The sequence below is a fragment of the Bos javanicus genome, chromosome 18 (genome assembly GCF_032452875.1).
Source record: "Bos javanicus breed banteng chromosome 18, ARS-OSU_banteng_1.0, whole genome shotgun sequence".
Taxonomy (NCBI): domain Eukaryota; kingdom Metazoa; phylum Chordata; class Mammalia; order Artiodactyla; family Bovidae; genus Bos; species Bos javanicus.
Window position 1 is genome coordinate 35,795,236 of NC_083885.1, and position 22,454 is coordinate 35,817,689.

General features: G+C 46.0%; 1 protein-coding gene across 7 annotated transcripts in view; it reads left to right on the plus strand.

Moving 5' to 3' along the window:
• Window positions 1–22,454, plus strand: part of SLC7A6 (solute carrier family 7 member 6) — a 32,337-nt gene that overhangs the window by 5,580 nt on the left and 4,303 nt on the right. For 6 of the 7 annotated variants that reach the window (XM_061387678.1, XM_061387684.1, XM_061387683.1 and 3 more), the window contains 8 exons: window positions 3,543–4,099; window positions 14,110–14,235; window positions 16,246–16,390; window positions 17,012–17,135; window positions 17,320–17,423; window positions 19,661–19,757; window positions 21,652–21,801; window positions 21,919–22,102. In XM_061387678.1, the coding sequence (XP_061243662.1) occupies window positions 3,577–4,099; window positions 14,110–14,235; window positions 16,246–16,390; window positions 17,012–17,135; window positions 17,320–17,423; window positions 19,661–19,757; window positions 21,652–21,801; window positions 21,919–22,102 (1,453 nt within the window). In that variant the 5' untranslated portion in view covers window positions 3,543–3,576. Of the gene's footprint in view, window positions 1–2,708; window positions 2,764–3,542; window positions 4,100–14,109; window positions 14,236–16,245; window positions 16,391–17,011; window positions 17,136–17,319; window positions 17,424–19,660; window positions 19,758–21,651; window positions 21,802–21,918; window positions 22,103–22,454 lie in introns of those variants that run through there. The other variant, XM_061387679.1, reaches the window with a different exon arrangement.

Genomic DNA, 22,454 nt, shown 5'->3' on the forward strand with positions numbered 1-22,454 from the left:
GGAGCAGGTGGACTTTTGTATTTTTCCCAGAGCAGTCACTGCTTTCCTCCTCCAGGCCAGCCTGCCTGAGAGGCTTTCTCTGGCGCTGTATTTCCCGTGAGCACCCACTGAGGTCTCACTGGAAAAAACACTTGGAGTGTCTATGGCTTTTAATTGACTTTTATTAGTAATAAATTTCTAAACTTGACCTTTAGTAATTTATTAAAAATTGTACCTAAATTCTTCTTTCCTGCCTGTATAGTGGTTCCATCATTCTCCTTCTGCCACAGGTAAGCCAGAGCTTGCATCTCTCTGGGGATACTCGTTTTTCCTTAAATTTCAGTCTCGTTGGTTGGCCTGTAACCTCATCTTGCTAATGACTTCAAGAAAAGTTATAGTTCTGTAGATTATCTGTTTTTTCTTGACATTGGAGTGGGAGTGATGCTCTTCTCAGCTTGCTATATCTTAAGTGAAAGTTAAAAGTCAAGGCAAATACATTTCATATTGTTTTAAAATTTTCCAGTGAAATGAGCTTACCTCTCTTTCTCCCCCCACCCCGTGATAAAATATTTATTTGGTCTTTGTCCACTGTTCTGTCACACAGCTCCTGAAATGTCCTTATAAGAGCCATAGAGGCATCTTTTATTATAATATTAGTTTTGTTCCCAGTTCCTCAAATAGCTCCAGATCAATAAAGGTTAAGTGGATATCTTTTGTTATTTATATAACAAGCCTTTTTCAACACTCATGAGTCTATGTCAATGAAGTGACTTTTGGAAGCATCTAGATCCTCTGAGGATGGGGGTTGCTTGCCCCAGGAACCAACCCTGTGATTAGAGGGTTGGAAGTTTTAGTTAAGGTCTGACCTCCTGGGAAGGGAGAGGGTCTGGAGGTTGAATCAATCACCAATGGTCAGTGATTTGATTAGTGTTGCCTTTGTAATGAAGCATCCAAAAGGAAACCAAAAGGGCAAGTTTTGGAGATCTTCCCATGCCTCTTTCTCCATACCTTGCCACCTGCATCTCTTCCATCTGGCTGTTCCTGAGTTACAGCCTTTACAATAAACTGGTAACCTAGTAAGTAAACTTTTCCTGAGTTCTGTGGGTTGCTCTAGCAAATTAATTGAACCTGAGGAGGGAGTAGTAAAACCTCTGATTCATAGCTAATTGGTCAGAGGCAAAGGAACAACCGGACTTGCAATTTGGCCTCTTAAGTTGGGTGGGAAAGGGCTGTTTAGTAGGATTGAGCACTTAACCTGGGGAATCTGTTGCTGCCTTCAGGTAGATGGTGTAAGAGTTGATTAAACTGTAGCAGACACCAGATCTGCTTGGTGTTGCAGAACTGTTTGGTGGAAAACATACACGCCTGGTATCAGAAGTCCAAGCCCCAACCCTCTCCCTGCCAGCTAGGGTGATAAATAGGGGAAGGCCGGGTTCCCTGCTTGCCTCCATGTTGGGGTGAGTGAAAAAGTGCAACCTAAGTATCTTTGCACTTTTTTTTTTTTTTAAGGAATTTAAGGGAGGGGAGAAAAAGACCTTTTCCCTTCACCCACTTTAGGTTCCTTGGGTGGGGTGTTGTAAATTAGACTGGTAAAAGACTGACGAGAAAAACAATCAAGTTTATTAATATGCATAGAGTATACACATGAAAGCACTCGCTGATGAATGAAGACCCTTCACCTGATTCATGTGAGTCGGTAGGCTCCTCTGGTGTTTCCTAGTTTTGTTTTCATGCATATCTGAGCTCACCTGACAGATACGTGAAAACACATATTTTCCCACGTGCTTGCAGAGAGTCACCTTCATGGCTTGGTGCCAGGAATGAAAGGCAAAGTGGTGCTGCCTTAAAGCCAGGCCTCATAATAAGCCTCATAATAAGCAGAAGTAGGCTGGTTCAACTCCTCTGGGAGTAGGGGAAGGGTTATTAAAGGCCCCAGAGAAGCTTTTTCACTCAGGCTGAGGTCTAGACTCTCGAGCGGAGCTGGGGCAGGTAAGGCAGGAGTTTTGAGTGGGGCTTGTGGAGATTGGAGTTTTCTACTCACTCTTGAGTGGCTGTGGTTCACTTGCTCTGAGCTCCATGAGGCAGGACTCCAGCATACCCATTTTTGTGACTAGATGAGAAGCTTCTGGGAAGATGATGTACTGTTCCCATTCTTATTCCTGGAAGTTATCTCTGTGACCTTAAAGGACTGACCCCTCCTGGGTGGAATCAAGTGGCCTATCAGTTTCTTTCCTCCTGAAGATGAGGAAGATGAACTAGGGGTTGGGGATCTGAATTCCCAATTCCTAGGGCACAGGAATTGAGGGAGCGAGAAAGCCCTGCTGAGTGCAAGGTTAGGAAGGTGCTTGCCTTCCTCTGAGAGAGTCTGGGTTTTTCATCCGTAGGTTGGTATGGGATCCAACTTCCTTGAGGTTTCTGGACTGGCCCAATCGTTATCCAAAAGTAGCAGTGAGTGTGTGTGTGTGTGTGTGTGTATACATACATGTGTACACCATCTCCCTACAGGTTGCCTTCCAATGCCAGATCTGTGGATAAGAGGAGCCTTACAGTTTTTGTTTGGCTGTCAAAGTTCTGGGTCCTGTTAAGGGGAAATCTCTTGGCACCCCCAGGTGGTAGTGAGGGGTGTGCTGAGGAGGAAAGCAAATAAGCCAATAGCAGACGAGTCTCACGTTAGGGTGCCCCCTGGATGCTCTTTCTCCTTCTGTTCTTATTATGTTATCCCTCTCTTTAGGGCACTTTTGAAAAAGAAAGGTTGAATGGGCAAGCAGCAGTGTGGGAAGTAAGGTGAGTGTTGTGGATATAGCGACACATGGGTGTATATTTTCATGGAGTTTCTCTCCTTGGTCCAGTCTCTGCAATAGCGTTATGCCCTATCTTTAGCATCTTCCTAGCCCTTCCCATCACATGTTCATGTTCTTTACTGGCCTGGGAGTAGCTATAGACCTCTCCACATGTGGCTAGAGACTGCAGAAGTGCCTGTTTATGTTTGGGCAGAGGTAAGTGGGCATGGAAAGTGAGAGGCCTGGCAGGCTGGCTAGTACTGGGACTTTGGTCTTCTCTGCAGGGCAAGTTTGCAGGTTTTAAGTTGGCAAGAACAGAGCAAAATAGAGAATTGCCTGACAGTCCAGTGGTACGGACTCTAGGCTCTCAGTGCTGAGGGCCCAGCTTCAGTCCCTGGTCAGAGAACCAAGATTCCACAAGCTGGGCAGTACATCAAAAAAAAAAAAAAAAAGCCAAAAAACAGAACAAAACCTACATCTCAGGGAGAATTTATGCTATGGATAAACCTAATGTTAGCCTACTCTGGGCATCCTGTTGGAAGTCACCAGCATATGGTGCCTGAGCCCTTTTGGTGTCTGTCTTGGAGTAGTGGAGGTTAGCCTGCCTCCATTTCTCTGTGTCCTGTGGTGGGAACTGAGACAGGCTCATTATATTTAGGTCTGTATATGAGTCACATGGTCCCTACGTAAGAAGTGGGTAGGGAAATCCGCCTGCTTTGCAGGTCTAAACTAGAGCGTTATCAGCCGTTACCCTAGACTAACAATACTTATATTCTTTGCCAGGCTGTAGTAAACACAGGTGAAAGAACCACTTGCCATGGAAGCCAGGGAGCTGGAGAGTCCCACACCCACATACCATCTCATTCCTGAGGCCAGCCAGCCTAGGGAGGAAGAAGGTGACTGCATGCTGCCTCAGCGGGCCACAGAAACTATGCAGCTGAAGAAGGAGATCTCTCTGCTGAATGGCGTCAGCTTGGTAGTAGGCAACATGATCGGCTCAGGAATCTTCGTTTCACCCAAGGGCGTGCTGGTCTACACTGCCTCCTATGGGTTGTCACTGGTCATCTGGGCTGTTGGTGGGCTTTTCTCCGTTGTGGGTGCCCTTTGCTATGCAGAACTGGGGACCACCATCACCAAATCTGGAGCCAGCTACGCTTATATTCTTGAGGCCTTTGGGGGCTTCATTGCTTTTATCCGCCTCTGGGCCTCACTGCTAATTGTTGAGCCCACTGGTCAGGCCATCATCGCTATCACCTTTGCCAACTACATCATCCAGCCTTCCTTTCCCACCTGTGAGCCCCCGTACCTGGCCTGCCGTCTCCTCGCTGCAGCCTGCATGTGTAAGTCTGAGGGCTTGGTGGGGGAATGTGTATGGGGGGTGATTTTTATAATTCTAATGGTAATTTATATTTGAACAGCCTATTTTGCTTTTTTGTGTATGTATTGGTAAGAGAGGCATCTTAACTTTTTTGAAGAAGCAGTTTTACCAAAGTCATTTGTTCCTGAGATCAGTGAGGGTAAATGATAGGGATGGGGGATGTTTGAACCTGTCTGTGGCTTTTGGTGCCTCGCTTTCCTTCCACTTTTGGCTGTCCCTGAGTTCTGTTCCTTAGTCTACATGACAGGTTGGTGAATGTCTTATATTTATCTTGTCAGATGTTTAGATTGGTGTCAATATGGCTAGTTGTAACTTGACCCAGGAAAAATCCCTCAGTGCTGAGGCCTTTATTCTGCTACCCCCCCAAAAAAGTTATTTTGCTTCCCCTCTTTTAATCTTAAAACAGTTTAAAGTCATCAGTGAGGAAATGGTCTTCTTTAGACTATGGGGGTCCCAAGACTTTGTATCCTGTAGGCTCCTGGTGAAACCACTCCTTCCCGCAACTTCTACTCTCTGCAGGTTGATCTAAGCAGCAGGCACCACACCAAAATGGCTTTTTCCCATTGGTGTTTCAGATTTCTTTTATGCAGACTGTGTAAACAAGCTCCTTCTACAGCCAGTAAGGAAGGTGGCTTCTTCCCTGTGTTTGGATTTCTGAGGACAGAACCTGAGAGATCCCAGTGGATCTCTCTTTATCTTCCTTTTTCTAATGAGGTAGTAAGGAGGAATTTTGTGTGAAATCACTGGACGGGAGAGAAGATTATTGTGAACTTGGTCCAGTAAAGCTAGTGTTTTAGCTGAGAAGTGACCCAGAAATCCCTGTGTCTCTTAGCACGGTGCTGCCAGAGGCACTTAATTATACTGTTTTTTTCCATATCTTTGCTTGCAAAACTTTGGCAGTATGTGCGGTTTATCCAGTGTTAAAAATAGACAGTACCTTGGAGTTAGCAGTAAAGGATTGTACAATATGCTGTGCTTCCTGACTGTAAGGAATTTATTAAAGACAGATATTAAAGGAAACTTTTCTACAGATACCCATGGGAGGAGAGAAGGTGGTTACTCAGCTATGTATCTGATAGGGTTTCACCAGGGGTCTCTAGCCTGACTGAGATCTCTAAAAAAGGCAGTAATTTTCTGATTATAAAACATGTTTGTTAAGGAGAAAATTAAATTAGCCTCAAATCACCTGTAATCTACCCCAAGACAGGAGTACTTTTAATAGTTCAGTCACATTTCTTTCTGTTATAGAATTGGAACCATATTTTGTATATAACTTTATATTCTACTTTTTAAACTTAGTATATCATGAATTTCCCTCCATTTTGTGAAATGTTCAAAAGAAACATTTTTTAAGTAACATATATATATTCTTTTTATTAAAAGATAATGCATAGACCCTACAGACAATTAGAAAAACTCAAAAAGAAAAAAGAAAATTAAAATCACCCATGATTTTACCTCTGAGAGAACTATTACTATAAATATTGTGTGAAATACCTCCCAGTATTTTTTTTTTCTGTTTATTCATCATTTTAAAGAAGTACCCTTGAGATCAGAGCTTCCCTGGTGGTTGCAGTGCAGCCTGCAATGCAGCAGACATAGATTCAGTCCCTGGGTCAGAAAGGAAATGGCGACCTACTCCAGTATTCTTGCCTGGAGAATCCCATGGACAGAGGAACCTGGCAGGCTATGGCCCATGGGGCGACAAAGAGTTGGACACAGCAACCCTTATGATCATACTCTTTGTGATTTGTATACTGTATTTAAAAATTTTTAATATTAAATCCCTTTCATCAAATATTGCTAGAAAACGTGGTTTGGGACACAGAAGTAGTTTCCAGGCAGTGTAATGGTTAAAATCATAGCCTCCCTAGAAGTTCCCTGGTGGTGGCCTAGTGGTTAGGATTCTGAACCCGTGGCCTGGGTTCAGTCCCTGGCTGGGGAGCTGAGATCCTGCAAGCTGCTCTGCCTGGCCAAGAAAAGGCGGCAGTGGTGGTGGTGGAGGGGGGGCTTCCCCAGTGGTCCAGTGAGGCGCCTCACTTCCACTGCAGCGAGCATGGTTTGCTCCCTGATCAGGAAACTAGGATCTAAGGCCCTGCATGCCATGGGGAGCGGGGTGGGTTGGGGGAATTAAGGGTTGGGGGCTGGGGAATCATAGGCTCCCATGCTAGACTGGGTTTGATTCCAGCTTTACCATTGAGTAGCTATTGACCTTGGAGGAGATATGACTATTGCCTTAGTGTTCTTGTTTGTAAAATGAGAATATTGACTGTACTGTTGACTGGAAAAAAGTACACAACCTAAATGTTGAGAGTTAGGTTTTATTTGGCAGACAAAACTGAGGACTTAAGCCTGGGGCACAGCATCTCAAGATAGCTTCTGAAGAGGTAAGGGAGGAGCCAGGATATATAGGAATTTTTGCAGCAAATACCAGTGATTGGAACATTAAAAGATTACTGTTTTTTTTTTTTTTTTTTTTTTGCGTCGAGGCATATGGATCTTAGTTCCCTGACCAGGATTGAACCCATGCCCACTGCAGTGGAAGCTCAGAGTCTTAATCCACTCGATCACCAGAGAAGTCCCAAAAGATTACTGTTAATTAAAGAAAACCAGATATCCCAGGTTAAAGAATTTAGTGCTTTTCTATTTATGAGAAGAGTCAGGGGTCATTGACATCCTTCCTTTGATATATACTTCTGCTTTCTCATCCTGAGTCTCCTCAGGGTACTGCGTCAGGGAGTGGCTGCCTGCTAGTTGGTGGGCATCCTGTTTCATCCTGAGTTCCCTTGGGGCTCCCTGAGAGGCAGCTGTAATGGCTTGATGGCTGTAGCATCCGTTGTTTGGCTGATAGGGCAGGCAATTTTTTTTTTTTTCAGTTTGTTGATAGTATCTATCTGAAAAGATTGTTGTGAGGAATAAACGAATCAGTACACCTATAATACTTCTCTCTGCCTGGCATGTAGTGAGTGCCTTATAATATTATTATTAAAAATAATGCTGCTATGGGAAATCTTTGTGTAGAAATCATCTTCAGAGTTTTTTTCATATTCTAATAGGGTAGAATTATATAAGAGAAAACCCTGTGTCTAAAGAATTAAACTGTTTTAAGTTTCTTTGTGTTGCTTTTTAGAAGGTTTTATGAATCTGTACTCTTTCTGAGTACCTGTAAGTATCTGTGCATTGGTCTGGTGATGGCCTCAGGATGAATTCCAAGAATAACTAAATCAGAGAGCTCAGTCGTGTCAGACTCTTTGCAGCCCCATGGACTGTAGACTGCCAGGTTTCTCTGTCCATGTGATTCTTCAGGCAAGAGTACTGGAGTGGGTTGCCATTTCCTTCTCCAGGGGATCTTCCCAACCCAGGAGGCGAACCCACATCTCCTGCATTGGCAAGCGGATTCTTTACGTAGTTCCACCTGGGAAGCCCTAAGTCAAAGGTCACTTCTCTACATCATTTTTCATATAAAGAAGATTTTTATTTGTTAAATCTTGTTTTCCTTTATCATTTTTCCCATTGTTTTTTGTGCTTAGGAAGCCTGTCTCCACACTAGGAGCTAATTTTTTGATTGAAGGAGAGTCTTCACCTGTTCGGAGAAGGCAATGGCAACCCACTCTAGTACTTTTGCCTGGAAAATCCCATGGATAGAGGAGCCTGGTAGCCTGTAGTCCATGGGGTCGCTAAGAGTCGGACACAACTGAGCAACTTCACTTTCACTTTTCACTTTCATGCATTGGAGAAGGAAATGGCACCCACTCCAGTGTTCTTGCCTGGAGAATCCCAGGGACTGGGGAACTTGGTGGGCTGCCGTCTATGGGGTCGCACAGAGTCGGACACAACTGAAGTGACTTAGCAGCAGCAGCTTCACCTGTTAGAAAATGTGGTTATATCATATAATTTCTTTTATTCAAATGTACCTTTACTCAGATTACTCAGTATTTGAATTCTGAACACTCGCTTTCTAGAAACTAAGGCTTTTCCATAAAGCAGGCCTGAGGGCAGGAACTTGTCAAAGTTGCAGCCAAGTTGTTAAAACCTTGACCCATCCTAACAGACTAGATTTTAGGGCTCAGTTTACTTTTCTCTTTGGAAATTAGGGTGTAGAATCAGGTTGAGGTATCATCCAGCTAAGCTGGGGTGTGCTGGAGGGAGCCTCCTTGGGCAGGGGTGGCTCTGAAAGCAGCTTGGTCTCAAGAGATATACATGGGAAGAAAGCGATTATGTCATAATTAGGGCAAAAAACAAGGATCTGCACTGAATCCACTGTGAGGCTCAGGTAGGAGAATTAAGTCAGTCTTGAAACTGAGACATGACAGGGATCCAGGTTGTTAATTGGAAGACTGCCTAAAGAAGTTATATCCATGCCAGGGTAGACAGTTAAGGTTCCATCCTAGAAGAAGGGGTCCAGGCAGTCTCCATGTGGCTAACTCTAGGTTGAAGCTGCAAGCCTATGGCTCACAGACCAGACTTGGTCCACACATGTATTGGGCCTATACAGTGTTCTAAAAATTTTGAATTACTTGCCAACATTTAAAAATCAGGACTTGCCCTTTCTCTTGAAAAATCTAGAGTTCTGGCAAACTTGGACCTATATTCCATTCTTACATCAGTTGCATTTGAATAGTGGTTACTCCTCTAAATGAAGCATATAGTCTCTTGTTCACCCCAGTCCTCCACTCCCTCTTATTTTATATGCAGACATACTTGTCTTTGCTCATTTATATTACCTTCTTGGGTCCTTAAGGCACTGCTATTTTAGATCGTGTCTTATGACAACCCCCCACCCCGGTCCCGGGTTACACTGCAGGAAGATAGATCCAAGCAGCTTTTTTTTTTAATTTCAGACATTTGGTCTGGAGACAGTTTTCATTGTCACAACTTCTGGGAAGGGATGCTGCTGGCATGTAATGGGTAGAGGTCAAGGATGCTGCTGCTGAACATCCTATAACGCACAGGACAGCCCCACAACAGACTTCTCTGGCCCAAAATGTCAATTGTGCTGAAATTTAGAAACTGTCATTCTAGTCATATATATTCTGGGATCTTGGGCTCTTCTGTGGTTAGTGGGACCTCAGGCTGCCCACTGAACTCAATATGCTTGGGGCTCTAATTCACTTATGGGACTGCGGGGGCAAATGACACTTCTTGAGGTTTCATAGTTCCTTTCTCTGGCCAGGTGACCAGCAGCATTCTTGGTAACCCAGCTGCTCAGCATTATGTAGGAGTACTTGATTTGTTTAGGGAAGTGTGTGTTTCTGGCTTAGGTCTTGGTGCACTTATCTTTGTGGGATCCTGTTATGTAAACTCAAATACATCATTGAAGAATATTTGCCATGAACTGACATGGAAGTCAGTTCAGTACTGACACCGTGGCATCAGCAGAGGTCTGCTCACAGCTGAGACTCCATTGTCCGCAAGGGTTTATTTGGTAAGGCTGCAGTTTATTTGGTGAGACTGCAGTGAGGAAGCACTGTGTGATGTCTGAATGGCTTCCTATTGCCTTTTGCTGTCTTGGACTCATGCCTGGGCAGGGTTCTTTTTTTTTTTCTTCTGGGCAAGGTTCTACTCTGAGCAGGAAGGCTGCTCTCTCCTATTTTGGTCAATTGTTGTTACACATAGACAGCTTTCATACTTTAACAGTAATAGGCCTGAGGAGGACTGGTCTTGACAACAGTTGCTCAAAGGTCCTAGACTCTAACTCTATATACAGTTTGAATGTTTTGATAATAAGACTCAATGTGTATATTTGTGTAATTAAAAAAAGAGGAGGCCTTTTTTTTTTTTTTTTTTTTTTTAAGAAGGCAAGTACATATCCATACACATGCCCAGAGGCAGCTTCTGATTCTGGGAGCTCCATTTGGAAGGGTTTACTTCTGGACTCTTGTAGAACATTTCTCTCCTAAGATGTTTGTTTCTGCTTCTTTTTCTTTTCCCACTTTGTCATTGTTGTTCAGGACTGTACTCCTCTATCCTTGAACGACCCTTTGTCATACCCAGCTTGTTTGTGGGAGGAATTGGGAGGTTCCCTCTCCTTCCAGTGCTTCTCCTATAGGAGAAGGAAGCTGTGATAATCAGCATAACTAGAACTACAGCTTCAGATGTTAGGCCATCTCCTTATCAGCAAGAGGTGCAGGTTTGTCTGAGGGCACATGGATTAATCAGGATTAGTTTGGGTTTCAAACAACTGAAAGCCAAAAGGAACATGGCTCAGGGCATATTGAAATTTATTTCTCTCACATGTTAAAAGTAGGCAGTGAGGGGCTGGTAGAATGACTTCATAATTCTTCAGGGAGTCAGGTTCCTTCTTTCTGTTTTATGGCTCTGCCATTTTCAACATGTGACTTTTGGCTGGTGGTCAAGGATGGATGCTCAAGCTCTAGTCATGTCTGCATGTGGCCAATGGGAAGCACAAAAAAAGAACCTCTCACCCATCAAAGATACTCCTCTAAGGTGTAATTTATGTGAAACTTTGCTTATGTCCCTGGGTTAACCACTTAATTACTTGGCCACACCTGCCTGCAAAAGGGGCTGGGAAATGTCATCTTTATTTTGGGCAACAGGACTCCAGTTAAAATTTCTATTACTAAGGGAAGATGGAAGAACAGATATTAGAAGATACATAGCCATCTTTGCCACAAAACCTTTGGGGATTGTTTCTGCTTAGGGATTGGGTCTGGGGCTTCCCTGGTGGCTCAGGTGGTAAAGAATCTGCCTGCAGTGCTGGAGACCTGGGTTAGATCCCTTGGTTGGGAAGATCCCCTGCAGAAGGGAATAGCAACCCACTCCAGTATTTTTGCCTGGAGAATTCCATGGACAGAGAAGCCTGGTGAGCTGTAGTCCATGGGATCACCAAAAGTTGGACACGACTGAATGATCAACACACACACACAGGGGTTGGATCTGTATCTGCTATCTGAGTATTTCCCAGCAACAGTCCCCTAGAGAGCCTGAAAAGACCCTCACATGGGTCCCACAGCCATTGGTGCAGGTTTTCAGGAGAGAAATGAGATCATGGAAGAGCGAGGACTTGGGTGTTTTTATTGTGGTAGTTGAATTGTGGCCTCCAGGCTCAGCCTGGTTGTCTGGTGCTTGAGCTCTGATAGGATCCTTGGATGGGAATGGGAGTTCTGGGAGGCAGGAGGGGTGGGGGTCAGATGGTAAAATTTTGTTTCTTAATTAGAATCAGGAAAGCAGTTGAGGTAGTTGGCTTTTGCTTGGTATGCTATTCTTGGAGCTCTGTGTTCTCTGGCAGGGCTGAGAGTCCGGTGAAGCAAGCGAGGCTCCTGGGGCCAGTACTCGAAGGTTTGCCAAGCTATCCGTGACAGTGAGTGCCTCCTTCACTTTTATGTCGTAGGCTCCTTACTCACCTTACTCTACACTTGGCCCTGCTCCCTGGCTACATGTTGTTTTAAATGAAGTACTTTTATTGAGAAAGAAGTGTATGTGCATGGTAAATAGGTCAAAGTATAAAAGGGTGTACGGTGAAAAAAATCTGCCTCTCAGCTTTAGTCTTCCTCCCTGAGGCAATGACCAGGCTCTTCTGTATCCTTCCAGCTGGCCTTTGAGTAGGGGCTCTGCAGGGGCTGCCATGAGGCGGTGCTTTTACTTGTTGAATTCCCACTGTGTGCACAGAGGACCAAGCCGTGGGGGCAGTTTGTAGCAGGATGGAGGGAAGGAGAAGGAGCAGAAGCCAGAGGAGAGTGAGCCTGTCAGCTGGCCAAGGAATGTGTGAGCTTCTCTCCCCATCCTGCAGTCGCATCTTCGTGGTGGAAACCAGAGCACAGTAAGCGCAGTCAGGACGTTGTAAGACAGCCTTTTTCTCCATGGGTGTGGCCATCTTTCTGTCTCTGTCTCTTTTTTGTCTCTCTCTCTTTGTCTCTGCCTCCTCGTCATTGTCTCTTCTCCACCTCTGTTTTGTGTATATTTCTGCGTCTTTTCATCAGTCTTTTTTTCTCACAAGCTGCACAGCTCCTCACAGACTGCTGTCACTTCTGCTGCTTTTTGTAGTCCCACTTCCTTTGCTTTTTGTGGCTTTTCTTCCTCTATTACAAGGGCTTGTATGTGATTTTTACTTGCTCCTGACCCAGCTGCTGTTCTCTAGGTTCGGTCTCGGCATCCGAACTCATATTTTTGGCAGAGATGATCAAATAGGCTCAGCTTGGGTCCACAGTTGGGCTCTACCAGCCATGATAGGGTAGGAGGAGCAGTTCCCAAGAAGGGGCCTGGCAGGTACTTCAAAATATGCTGACTCTGTTGCACAGGAGTCTGGATTACTGGTGGCTGTGAACTAGGTAATCCTCACTAGTTGATCCAGGTTTAGCTCCCCACAATGAACTTGGATTAGCAGGGCAGGTCCTTGGAAAGACCTGCCTGACAGTGTGCATTCTTTTGGTCTTCTCCCCTCCCTTTTGGCCATTATTTGACCCCCTGCTGCCACACATCTTTATGACTGACTAGTAAGCGCCTGTGTCATTTGCCAGAGTACTACATGAAAGCTCTTTAAGTGCCCTGTGGAGGCTGTTCAGCCACTCATATTTATAACCACACATTGGCTGATGGCTCTCCTCTCCATTTGCGTGGAGGAATGTCCAACTTTCTGAAAGTTCCCTTGCTCCAGGCGTTTGGCAGTTAAATGAAAGTTGTCACCATCTTGATTCCAACCATGGTTCATCAGTTCCTATATTTGCTTGGCAATAAGCTTAAGAAAACCGTATGCTTTTGTTTCCCACTAAGAATTTGTGGTATCCTTGGAAGTACCACCCAAATGCCTGAGGAAGAGAGAGGGACCTTGCTGTGACAGGTGTCCCTATGACCATAGCACACAGTTCTAAGCTGTGCTGTGAAGTGAGGACATGGTAGGTTGAGGGAGAGAGAGCTCAGGCAGGAGCGGGCTGATGTGTTTGGGCAAGGTTTTGCAGGGAGTGGGGACTGAATTAGACCTTGAAAGTGGGACTTGCTGTTGGTTAAGGCAGGAGGAGGAGGGGAGGATATTTCTCTTATGTGTATATACAGCATCAGTACAGAGAGGGTCTGCTGAAGGAGAGTGCACAGCGAGGGTAGAAGTAGGCAGATATGGCCAGGAGGACGGGCCCCCAAATTTTGTAATAACATTTGAGGTTCCCATAAAAGTCATTTTTGGAGGCTAGGGGCATTACTTAGAGGTGTCACTGTGGAGCCCCTTGGATATTGTTCTTGTGTTCTCTCCATGGATTAGAGCAGTTCCTGTATAGCAGGGGTAAGGTGGTGGGAGCCCTAACACAGGACCAGATATCACTGAGGTACGTGAGGAGCTGGAACATAAAGCCAGCAGTGCTGATGCGAGTCCACGTCTCCACAGGCCTATCTGAGAATTAGGATGTTTGGATAGAAATGGTGGTGGGGGAGATCAGTGGGGGCGCCATGTAAGCTTGGGAATGGTAGCTGGCCTATCTCAACCTCGTTTCCTCATCCAGAAAATGGGAATAGGAATGTCTGTTGTGGTTGTGAGAATTAATTGAGAGGATGTATGTGAAATTGTCAGGCACTTGACAGACTTTTTAAAAATAAAAACATTGCCTGTCTTAATTCCTCGGTGACCTGCCACCTGCATTGAAATTGACCTCATTTATTGTTGGACCTCTCTTGTCCCCAGTCTCTAATGCCCCAGGGGGTTTGAAACTTTGGGAGTCTCAGTGAGGAAGAGTGGGTAAAGTTCACCATTCCTGGGCCTAGGGGGAATTTCCAAAAACAGTTCTGGCTATCAGAATGTATGAATATGCAGTAGTACATGCCTTTGTATCTTGTCCAAAGTGGTGGGATGTTCTCTCAGCTGGGGCAGATAGAAGATGTACCCCGTTTGCCTGTTCTGGTTTTGACCAGTCCTTTGGCCTCTTTGCCTTAGGCAGACAGGATACAAATGATGTGCTTTGTAAAGAGAGGTTGGGCGTTGGTGCCCTCATCTCACGCCTGCCACTGACGTTGTGGTTTTCTTCCTAGGTCTGCTGACATTTGTGAACTGCGCCTATGTCAAGTGGGGCACACGTGTGCAGGACATGTTCACTTATGCCAAGGTCCTGGCACTCATTGCCATCATTGTCATGGGCCTTGTTAAACTGTGCCAGGGTAAGGAGAATCCCAGGTGGGAAGGAGGGTGGGTGACTCTGGGAGTTCCCCTGGGTTCCTTGAGAAAAACATGCAACGTGGGGACTCCATTAGGTTTACTGCTCAGCTCTTTCTATGTACCTGCTAGACTGTGTCAGTGAGAATGAGAAATCTGTTCTCGGGTTTCCTGGGCCTCCATCCCTTTGTGGAGGTGGGGAGTATTGTAAGATGTGAGCCAAGGGCCTAGGAGATTTTGAAACTTGGGTTGTAATTGGGTCATAAAAGTGATCAAGATAAAGTGAGCCCTGGTTCCTGTTTTTGGTGTGTGACCGCAGGCAGTGGGGAGGAGGGCGCAGCCCTTCTTAAGAGGGTGAAAGGTGTATGTGGCGGGGTGTTGGGGTCTGGAAATGAGTGGTTATTTTGCAGCCTTTACTTTTCATCTGGCCTTGCTCTTATTTAGCATTCCCTCCCAGAATCAGCTCTCAGCAAAAATATTAAAACATTGCAAAGATGGCACTGACTTTTGTGCGTGTTGACTTTAGAGAGCTTTTCATTCCTAGACCACAGCAGGTTGGTAATGAGGGTTACAGGCCTCTTAAGATCCTCTGACCCCTTAGAGAAGCCTTGAGGTGTCCTTGGCCAAGGATGTCTCGATCATCCCAGTTCTCTAGGGTATCTTTCTCTAAACTTGGCTGTGTTTACAGTCACCTGAAGAGCCGAGGCTCCCATTTCAACCCATCCAACTCTGGTTGGTTTGGAGTTGAAAAAGATGTGTTTTGGGGAATTCTCTGGTGGTCCAGTGGTTAGGACTCTGTGCTTTCACAGCTGAGGGCCCAGGTTCAATCCCTGGTTAGAGAACTAAGATGCTGCGTGGTGCAACCAAAAAATCAAACAGAGAAAAAGGTATGTTTTTAAGAAGTGCCCTGGGTGAATCTTAGGCAGCTGACCTAGAACCTTTGTGCCTGTGTGCAAGTTAGTATAGCCAGCCATCTGGATGTTCCTAGAGTCTCTGAAATATCTTGGGGCCAAATTGGGTAGTTGAGTAATTCTCCCCCCAAGATCTATGCCCTGGGAATAACTGTCGTGCATGATGACTGGTATGCTGGGGGCTCGCGGGTCTCTGTTTTCCTTCCTCTTTGTTGCACACCCAGCCCTTTTGGCCACATTGAGGGATGGGTTTAGGCCTTCTGAGGAGGTCACAGCAGGCTTCCTTAGAAGTCTAGGTCTTGTTGAAAGATAAGACTAGAGTGTCTAGAAGGTCTGTCTCTTGGACAGTGGGGTGCTGTTCCCTTGGCTTGCAAGTGTGCAGTCTCTGAAGGCCTCAAGGAGGCTGACTTATCTAGGGAGGCTCTCCAAAGGTGGAGGTGGCCCATACCTAACCCCAGACCCCATGATAAATAAGATCTCAGTTCCTACAAAGTCTACCATTTCCTGTGAAATAACCACTGCGAAGAGAGCAACAGAGTTCTTTCCGTGAGATTGAGAAACCCATTGAACCAAAATAGGCAGTGGTCTGGGCCAAGAGAAGTAGTTCCACAGGAAGATCTAATTGTTAATGAAAAAATGATTCCTTTACGTGAAAGAGGGTTCTTTCTAAAAATAGGAGGAAGAGCTGTGGCTGACCGCATGGTCTCTTGAAGGAAATGGCAATTCCTTAGGGCTTTCAAAGAGGAGTTATCACTTCAGAAGGCAGCCAGGAATGCCTTTTTTTTTTTCTTCTGAGATTGCCAGGTTCTGCTGAAGGAAAGTGTAAGATTCAGAAGGAGTGGGTGGGATGGTGAAGTACAGGGAGCTGGAGGTGGTGGTTCTTTTGGTACTAAATTGTTTTTCTTTTTTTCTTTTCCCTGCCTGCTTGCTTTTCCTTCTTTTCTTGATGCTCCTCCTCTCTCCTTTTTTTCCCCATCTACCCTTCCTCTTTCTCACTGCCCTGCACCCCCTCCTTTTTCTCTTTACACCTTCCATCTCTCCTGTCCTCCTCCTCCTCCTTGCTCTTTCTCCTCTCTGCACCCCCACCTGCCTTTGCCCCCACAGGACACTCTGAGCACTTTCAGGATGCCTTTAAGGGTTCCTCCTGGGATGTGGGAGACCTCTCTCTTGCTCTCTACTCTGCCCTCTTCTCTTACTCAGGTTGGGACACCCTTAATTTTGTAACAGAAGAAATCAAAAACCCAGAAAGGTAAAGGCGAGATCCCATTCTCCTCAACTTGGCTGGAACTCCTGCTGATAGTGGGTACACTTGCCCCCTCCCACCCCTCCTCCTTCGTCTCTCATCACTTCTCCCTACTCCCCCCTTTTCCAGCTCAGAGGAATGAGGGGCTAGGATGGGAGTAGGGAGGGAAACCCCTGGCTCCTCAGCCTCACGTTAACGTTGGAGGATCCCCAAGGTCCTTCCTGGAGGAGAAGTCCTTTGGTGGGCCACAGCCAGCCCAGTTGGGGCTGAGATGTTAAGACCTTGGACTGGTGCTGACACTGAAGCCTGGGGAGCCAGAAGCTTACTCTGAGCAGCCAGGTCCCCAGCCTGTCTTCCAGTCCCTAAAGGACACCGCTATTCCTTCAGAGAGACCCAGTGGTCCCACTGGGACAAGGATCAAATACTCATCCTGAGTCATCTTCACAGAGAAGGGGCTTTCTTCCTGTCTTAGTAGAAAGAGCCCAGGGCATGGGATACATCCTGCCCTTAAGCCATGTGGGAAGGAGGAGTCAGCCTCAAAGATCCAGAGGCCAGGGAATTCCTGGGTAGCTCTGACCCTCAACGAGAGGTTGGTTCCAGGTAGTTCTGTCTCATTTGTTCTGACAGAAATTTGCCCCTGGCCATTGGGATTTCTATGCCAATAGTGACGCTCATCTACATCCTAACCAACGTGGCCTATTACACAGTGCTGAGCATTTCTGATGTCCTTGGCAGTGATGCTGTAGCTGTGGTGAGTCTCTTGGGATCCCATTTGCTCGTCATCTTCTGATACTGAATGGCTGAATCTTCTGTTTCTGCAGCCACTTCACGTGGTGGGTCTGGGCCTAAGGGTGAGCTTTGCAGCAGTGATGGCATTTCAGGAAGCTGTGGACACTCTGTCCTGTGGTGAGTGCCCTTCTGTGCTCTGTCCCCAGACATTTGCTGACCAGACGTTTGGCATGTTTGGCTGGACCATTCCCATTGCTGTCGCCCTGTCCTGTTTTGGGGGCCTCAACGCGTCTATCTTCGCTTCATCAAGGTACTGTGTCTCTGCTTCACTGATAACACACCACAGTATCTAATTCTCTGAGGGTCTAGGTGAGTCCATCAGAGCCCCTTTGCTTTCTCTGTCTCTTGGACTTGCAGAGTGTATATGCGATCGTGTAGTGGTTAGTACTCTGTGTTGTGTATGCAGGTGTGCACACATGTGCTTGCCTTTGTGCAAACATTTGTATGCTGGGAGCTCACATTTTCACCTGAGGTGAGGACAGATTGGTAAGAGGTCAAGGAAGGAAGGCAGTAGCTTGGACAGTAGCCATCCTGTTGGGGATCAGACCAGACTCTATGTTCCTGTGGATTATGCTGCAGGCCTAGCACAGGATTCATTCTTGTGATGAATTATTATTGAGCACTTGCTGTGTACCTGTACTGGTACAGGACGACTCTGCCCCTCACATCATAGAAAACACTGAGGCCAACAGGTAGGCTCAGCTCTCTTCCCCACACCTGTTAAAGACTTACCTGTTAGAGCACTGTTGTTTCAGAGAGAGGACTGATTTTGCCTTTCCAGGCTGATTCTGCTACCTGGTCCCAGGATTCCCAGGTTCTGGCTCTGCCAGTTGCCCCCAAATACTTAGGTAGTAGGTCCATCCTGAGCTATCTTGTGGCATTGACAGGATGAAGGTAGGGGACTCAGAGTAAGAATGTGGACCTGCACATAAAGTGGACTGCAGCCATGTCAAGATAATGCACAGCTGTTTCCGCCTGTGTTACCTTCTTCACTTTCTCCTTATTACCCGTTCTGCTGTCTTTGGCTCTGTACTCGCTACCTTTGGCTCACTTACACGTCCTCTCCAGCATTCTACCTTTTCTACTGCTTCTCTACTTCAGTACAGATACTAGCCTTGTGAACCTCTGACACCCTTCCAGATGATACCAGCAACTCCTGTGGCTCCACCTGGATGGCCCATAAATATCTCAAACTTAACATGCACTCTACCTGTTCTTGTCTCCAGTTGTGATACATCAGCCCTCCTTACTTGGCATCTTTTTTTTCTTTTCAGTGGAGGGAGTGTGTCACACAGCTTGTGGGATCTTAGTTCCCTACCCGGAGTTTGAACCTGGGCCCTCAGCAGGGAAAGCTCAAAGTCCTAACCACTGGACCACAGGGAATTCCCAGCCTCTTGGCCTCTTGATTTTTCCCTTGGTGTTCACCCTCATTTCCCAGCCTCAAATACATGTGCAGGCACAGAAGACCACCAGATTTGTCCTCCGCCAGGGTGTCCACCCTCATTCAGGCCCCCTCTCTTATGGGACTGTTGTCCCAGATGACCTTCTTGTCTGGCCTTCCCCCCACACCCTGGCCTCTCCCTGCTTTAGTTGGCCTCAGTGATGCCACCAGAGTCTCTGTGTCAAGTCCAGTGAAGCCCGCCCTTTAGAGCCACTGCTGGCTCTTGGTGTTAGTTAAGTGTCCACAGCACGGCCTCATAAGCAAGTTCTTCCCAGCACACTTCTCACATACCTTATCCTGGAACTACAGGCATTCTAGTATCAACCTTCAAAGAGGCTACACCCTTTCATTGCCTCTAAACCTCTTTTGCCTTTGCCTATATTGTGTCCCCACCCAACACTCATCTTCTGGAAAACCCCAGCTCATCTTCCCAGCACAGATGTGGTCATCTCTTGGGGAGTTTTTTGTTCCCCAGCCCACCCCGAGCCAGGTGCTATGTGCACCATGATGCTGCGGACTACCTGGATGCTTTCACACCTCAGCTGCTCTGTTTCCAGTCAGTGGAGCTCTTCAGATGCAGAAAGGAAACTTGAGTTGTCTCTTTGAGTCCCAGACTCTCCCTGACCTTTTATGTATCTGGAGCTCAGGGAAGATGAACAGAGGTCAGACAATCAGAAGTCTGGCTGCCCTTCTTTAAAAAGCCATTATGTTAAGTAGGAAGTCTGTGGGGTGCCAGAGTAGGGTACCCCAGGGGAATGGATTGGGGTGCCAGTGGGTGATGGCAGGGTGAGGTATCAGTTGGGTGATGGTGAGTTGCATCGCAGAGGCGTGGGGGTGTCAGTGGGTAAGAGTGGGTCATGGCTTATGGTGGGGATATCCATGGATAAAGGAGGTGAAGGTTGGCTTGGTTGTGCATAGAGAACATGGGAGGATCCTGAGAGACTGGCCCTGCAGGCTTCTGGGCCTGCCTGAGCCTAGTTTAAGTGGGGAGTGTGGCTGCATGGCTGAGTATATGGATCCTCCTGACACATCTCTTGTCCTTCCAGGTTGTTTTTTGTGGGCTCCCGTGAGGGCCACCTCCCGGACCTCCTGTCCATGATCCACATTGAGCGTTTCACACCTATCCCTGCTTTACTGTTTAACGTAAGCTGTGCTGGGGAGTGTGGGCATTGGACATACCTGTGTGGTACTCCTGCTGAGTCTATGAGAGGACTGGTTGGGGCGAGGTATACTAGCTTCTTGGGGTACTTCCTGAACCTCTCAGTGTTTCTTTTTCCCACAATTTTTAAAAACATAAAAGTAAAACATAGAAAAGGTAAATGCTACAAAAGAATATAAATCAGTCAGATTTATCTGTCTCTTTTGTCAGTGGCTTCTTTTTTCTCCTCCTGCTCCTTCTAGCTCCTCATTTTTATTTTTTAAATCATACTTAAAAATCCAGGCCAGTGTACACCAGCTACCCTAGGAGCCTCTGTTCATATCGTAGGCATCATAGATTTCTATATAGTAGATGGCATTACAGTGTTTTCTTTCAACAAAATTAGTAAATGATGAAGTATTCTGACAGATGGAAGGAGTCCTGAAGAACTGTCATTTTCTAATTTGCACTGAGGTGTTATTAGATGTAAAGGATAGCAAGGACCCTAAGGAAAGCCTTACTCCAAGATTTGAAATATAGTTCATTGTTTTTATCATTTAGTTTCTTTTTTTTTATGGTTTTATTACTTTTTTTTCGTATTCATCTGGAGTTTATATCTGGTGAATGGAATGAGGAAGAGATTTACTTAATTTTTTTTGTCACATGGCTAGCCAATTATACCAATATCACTTATTGAATAGTCCATTTTTCTACATTTTTCAAACAAATTAAAAAAATTTTTTTTAGGATTTTTTTGCTGTGCCTTGTAGCATATGGGATCTTAGTTCCCAGACCAGGAATCAAAACTGTACCCCCTGCAGTGGAAGTGCAGCATCTTAACCATTGTGCTGCCAGGGAAGTCCCCACAGTTTTCAGATTTTTATCATATGATAATTTTTTAGCATGCTTCTTATGTGCCATGTACAGCAATTTGCCCCTTAAATGTATAATCATCTCAATTCATCCTTCCATCAGCACCAAGCTTACTTATTTAGCATTATACTGAATATTTGAGAACTAAAGTGGGGCTGAGGGTGCTTTTTCAATTCCCCCCTCTCCCTGAAATTTTCATGGCAGTTCTCACCTGTTTGTTTATTTGTCTTGATAAACTGTGGTATCATTTTATCAAAATAAAAAATATCCTCAATATATTGATTGGAATAGCACTAAATGTATAAATTTAGGACAGTCTGACATCATAGCTTTTAAATTAATCACCTTGCACCCTACTTTTCTCCTCTCAGTATTGGGTCTCCTTCTGTCTCTAGAATGGGCTCTTTTTGTTTTCAATCCTTTGTTGGTAATCTGAAAAGACGGGTAGAGGGAACTCCATATCCTTGAAGTTAAAGCAAATCTAACCTTTTCCTCAGACTCTATAGTCCCTTACTCCTGTCTTCCTGAACTCTTTTGTTCCAGAGGGCAAATCCTGTTATACTTCTTCCCAGGGGTATGGGTCTGTTTTGCTAATCTGCATTTTTAAGGCTCCAGGATAGTGAGATGGTTCTGGAGACACTTCCTCCTCTTTCAGCCAGGTAGTTGGGACCCATGTATGACAGTCTCAGAGGGCACTGGGTGATTCACGTTGAGGCTCATGCATCACAGTGAGGAGGGCCTCACTGTCTGCCATCAGAAGGGGAAAGGAGTCTAGCTTGTTACTGAAGTGCTTGCAAAAAGAAGGGAGGCATTGAATGCAGGAAGAGCCTCCAACAGAGACAGGAGGGAAGGCCGGTCTGGAGAATGGACCTATCTGATGCCAAGGGGGTCACTGAAAAGAGCCAGAGGTCATTGGTGAAGCTGAGTCAGCTCTCAGCCGATCTGGTGCTGACTGTTGAGTGACGGAGTTTCCAGGTGGCGGTGGTAACAGTGCCCACTCCTTTTCCCTCTACTCTCCCCCTCCAGTGCACCATGACACTCATCTACCTCACTGTGGAGGATGTTTTCCTGCTCATCAACTACTTCAGCTTCAGCTACTGGTTCTTTGTGGGCCTTTCTGTCGCTGGACAGCTCTACCTTCGCTGGAAGGAACCTGATCGGCCACGACCTCTCAAGGTCAGTGACTCTGGGCAGACCAGGAGGGGTGGGCCATCTCTTCAAGGTCTTCCCCCTCTCCCATTCCCCCATTCCCTCATCACACTTTACCTAACATCTCACCTCTCTTAATTTCAGCTGAGCCTGTTTTTTCCCATCGTGTTCTGCATATGCTCCTTGTTTCTGGTGATCGTGCCCCTCTTCAGTGACACCATCAATTCCTTCATTGGCATTGGAATCACCCTCTCTGGGGTTCCTGTCTACTTCCTGGGTGTTTATCTGCCAGAGTCTCGGAGGCCACTCTTCATTCGGAATGTCCTTGGTGAGCTCTTTGCCTGTTACACACTGGCTTTGTGTGTGTGTGTGTGTGTGTGTGTACAAAGATGTGTGCACAGGTGGGTGTGATGGCTAATGGCTTCCCCTTACTAGTGATATGCTGGAGACCTGGCTGCCCCTTTTGATCTTGACATGATCACTTTAATTCTAACTTTAGAGTCCTATTTTGCGGTTAAACACCCCCTCCCTGAAAGTGCAGTCCGTGTAGCAAGACAAGGAGTCATGCATCAGACCCTCTGGTTGGGTATGGAGTAGAGAACAGTGAGGTTTGCTGGGGGTGAGCCTGGCACAGGGTGCCCAGGGGACAGGTGGGAGGAACCACGTACTTTAATCAGCCT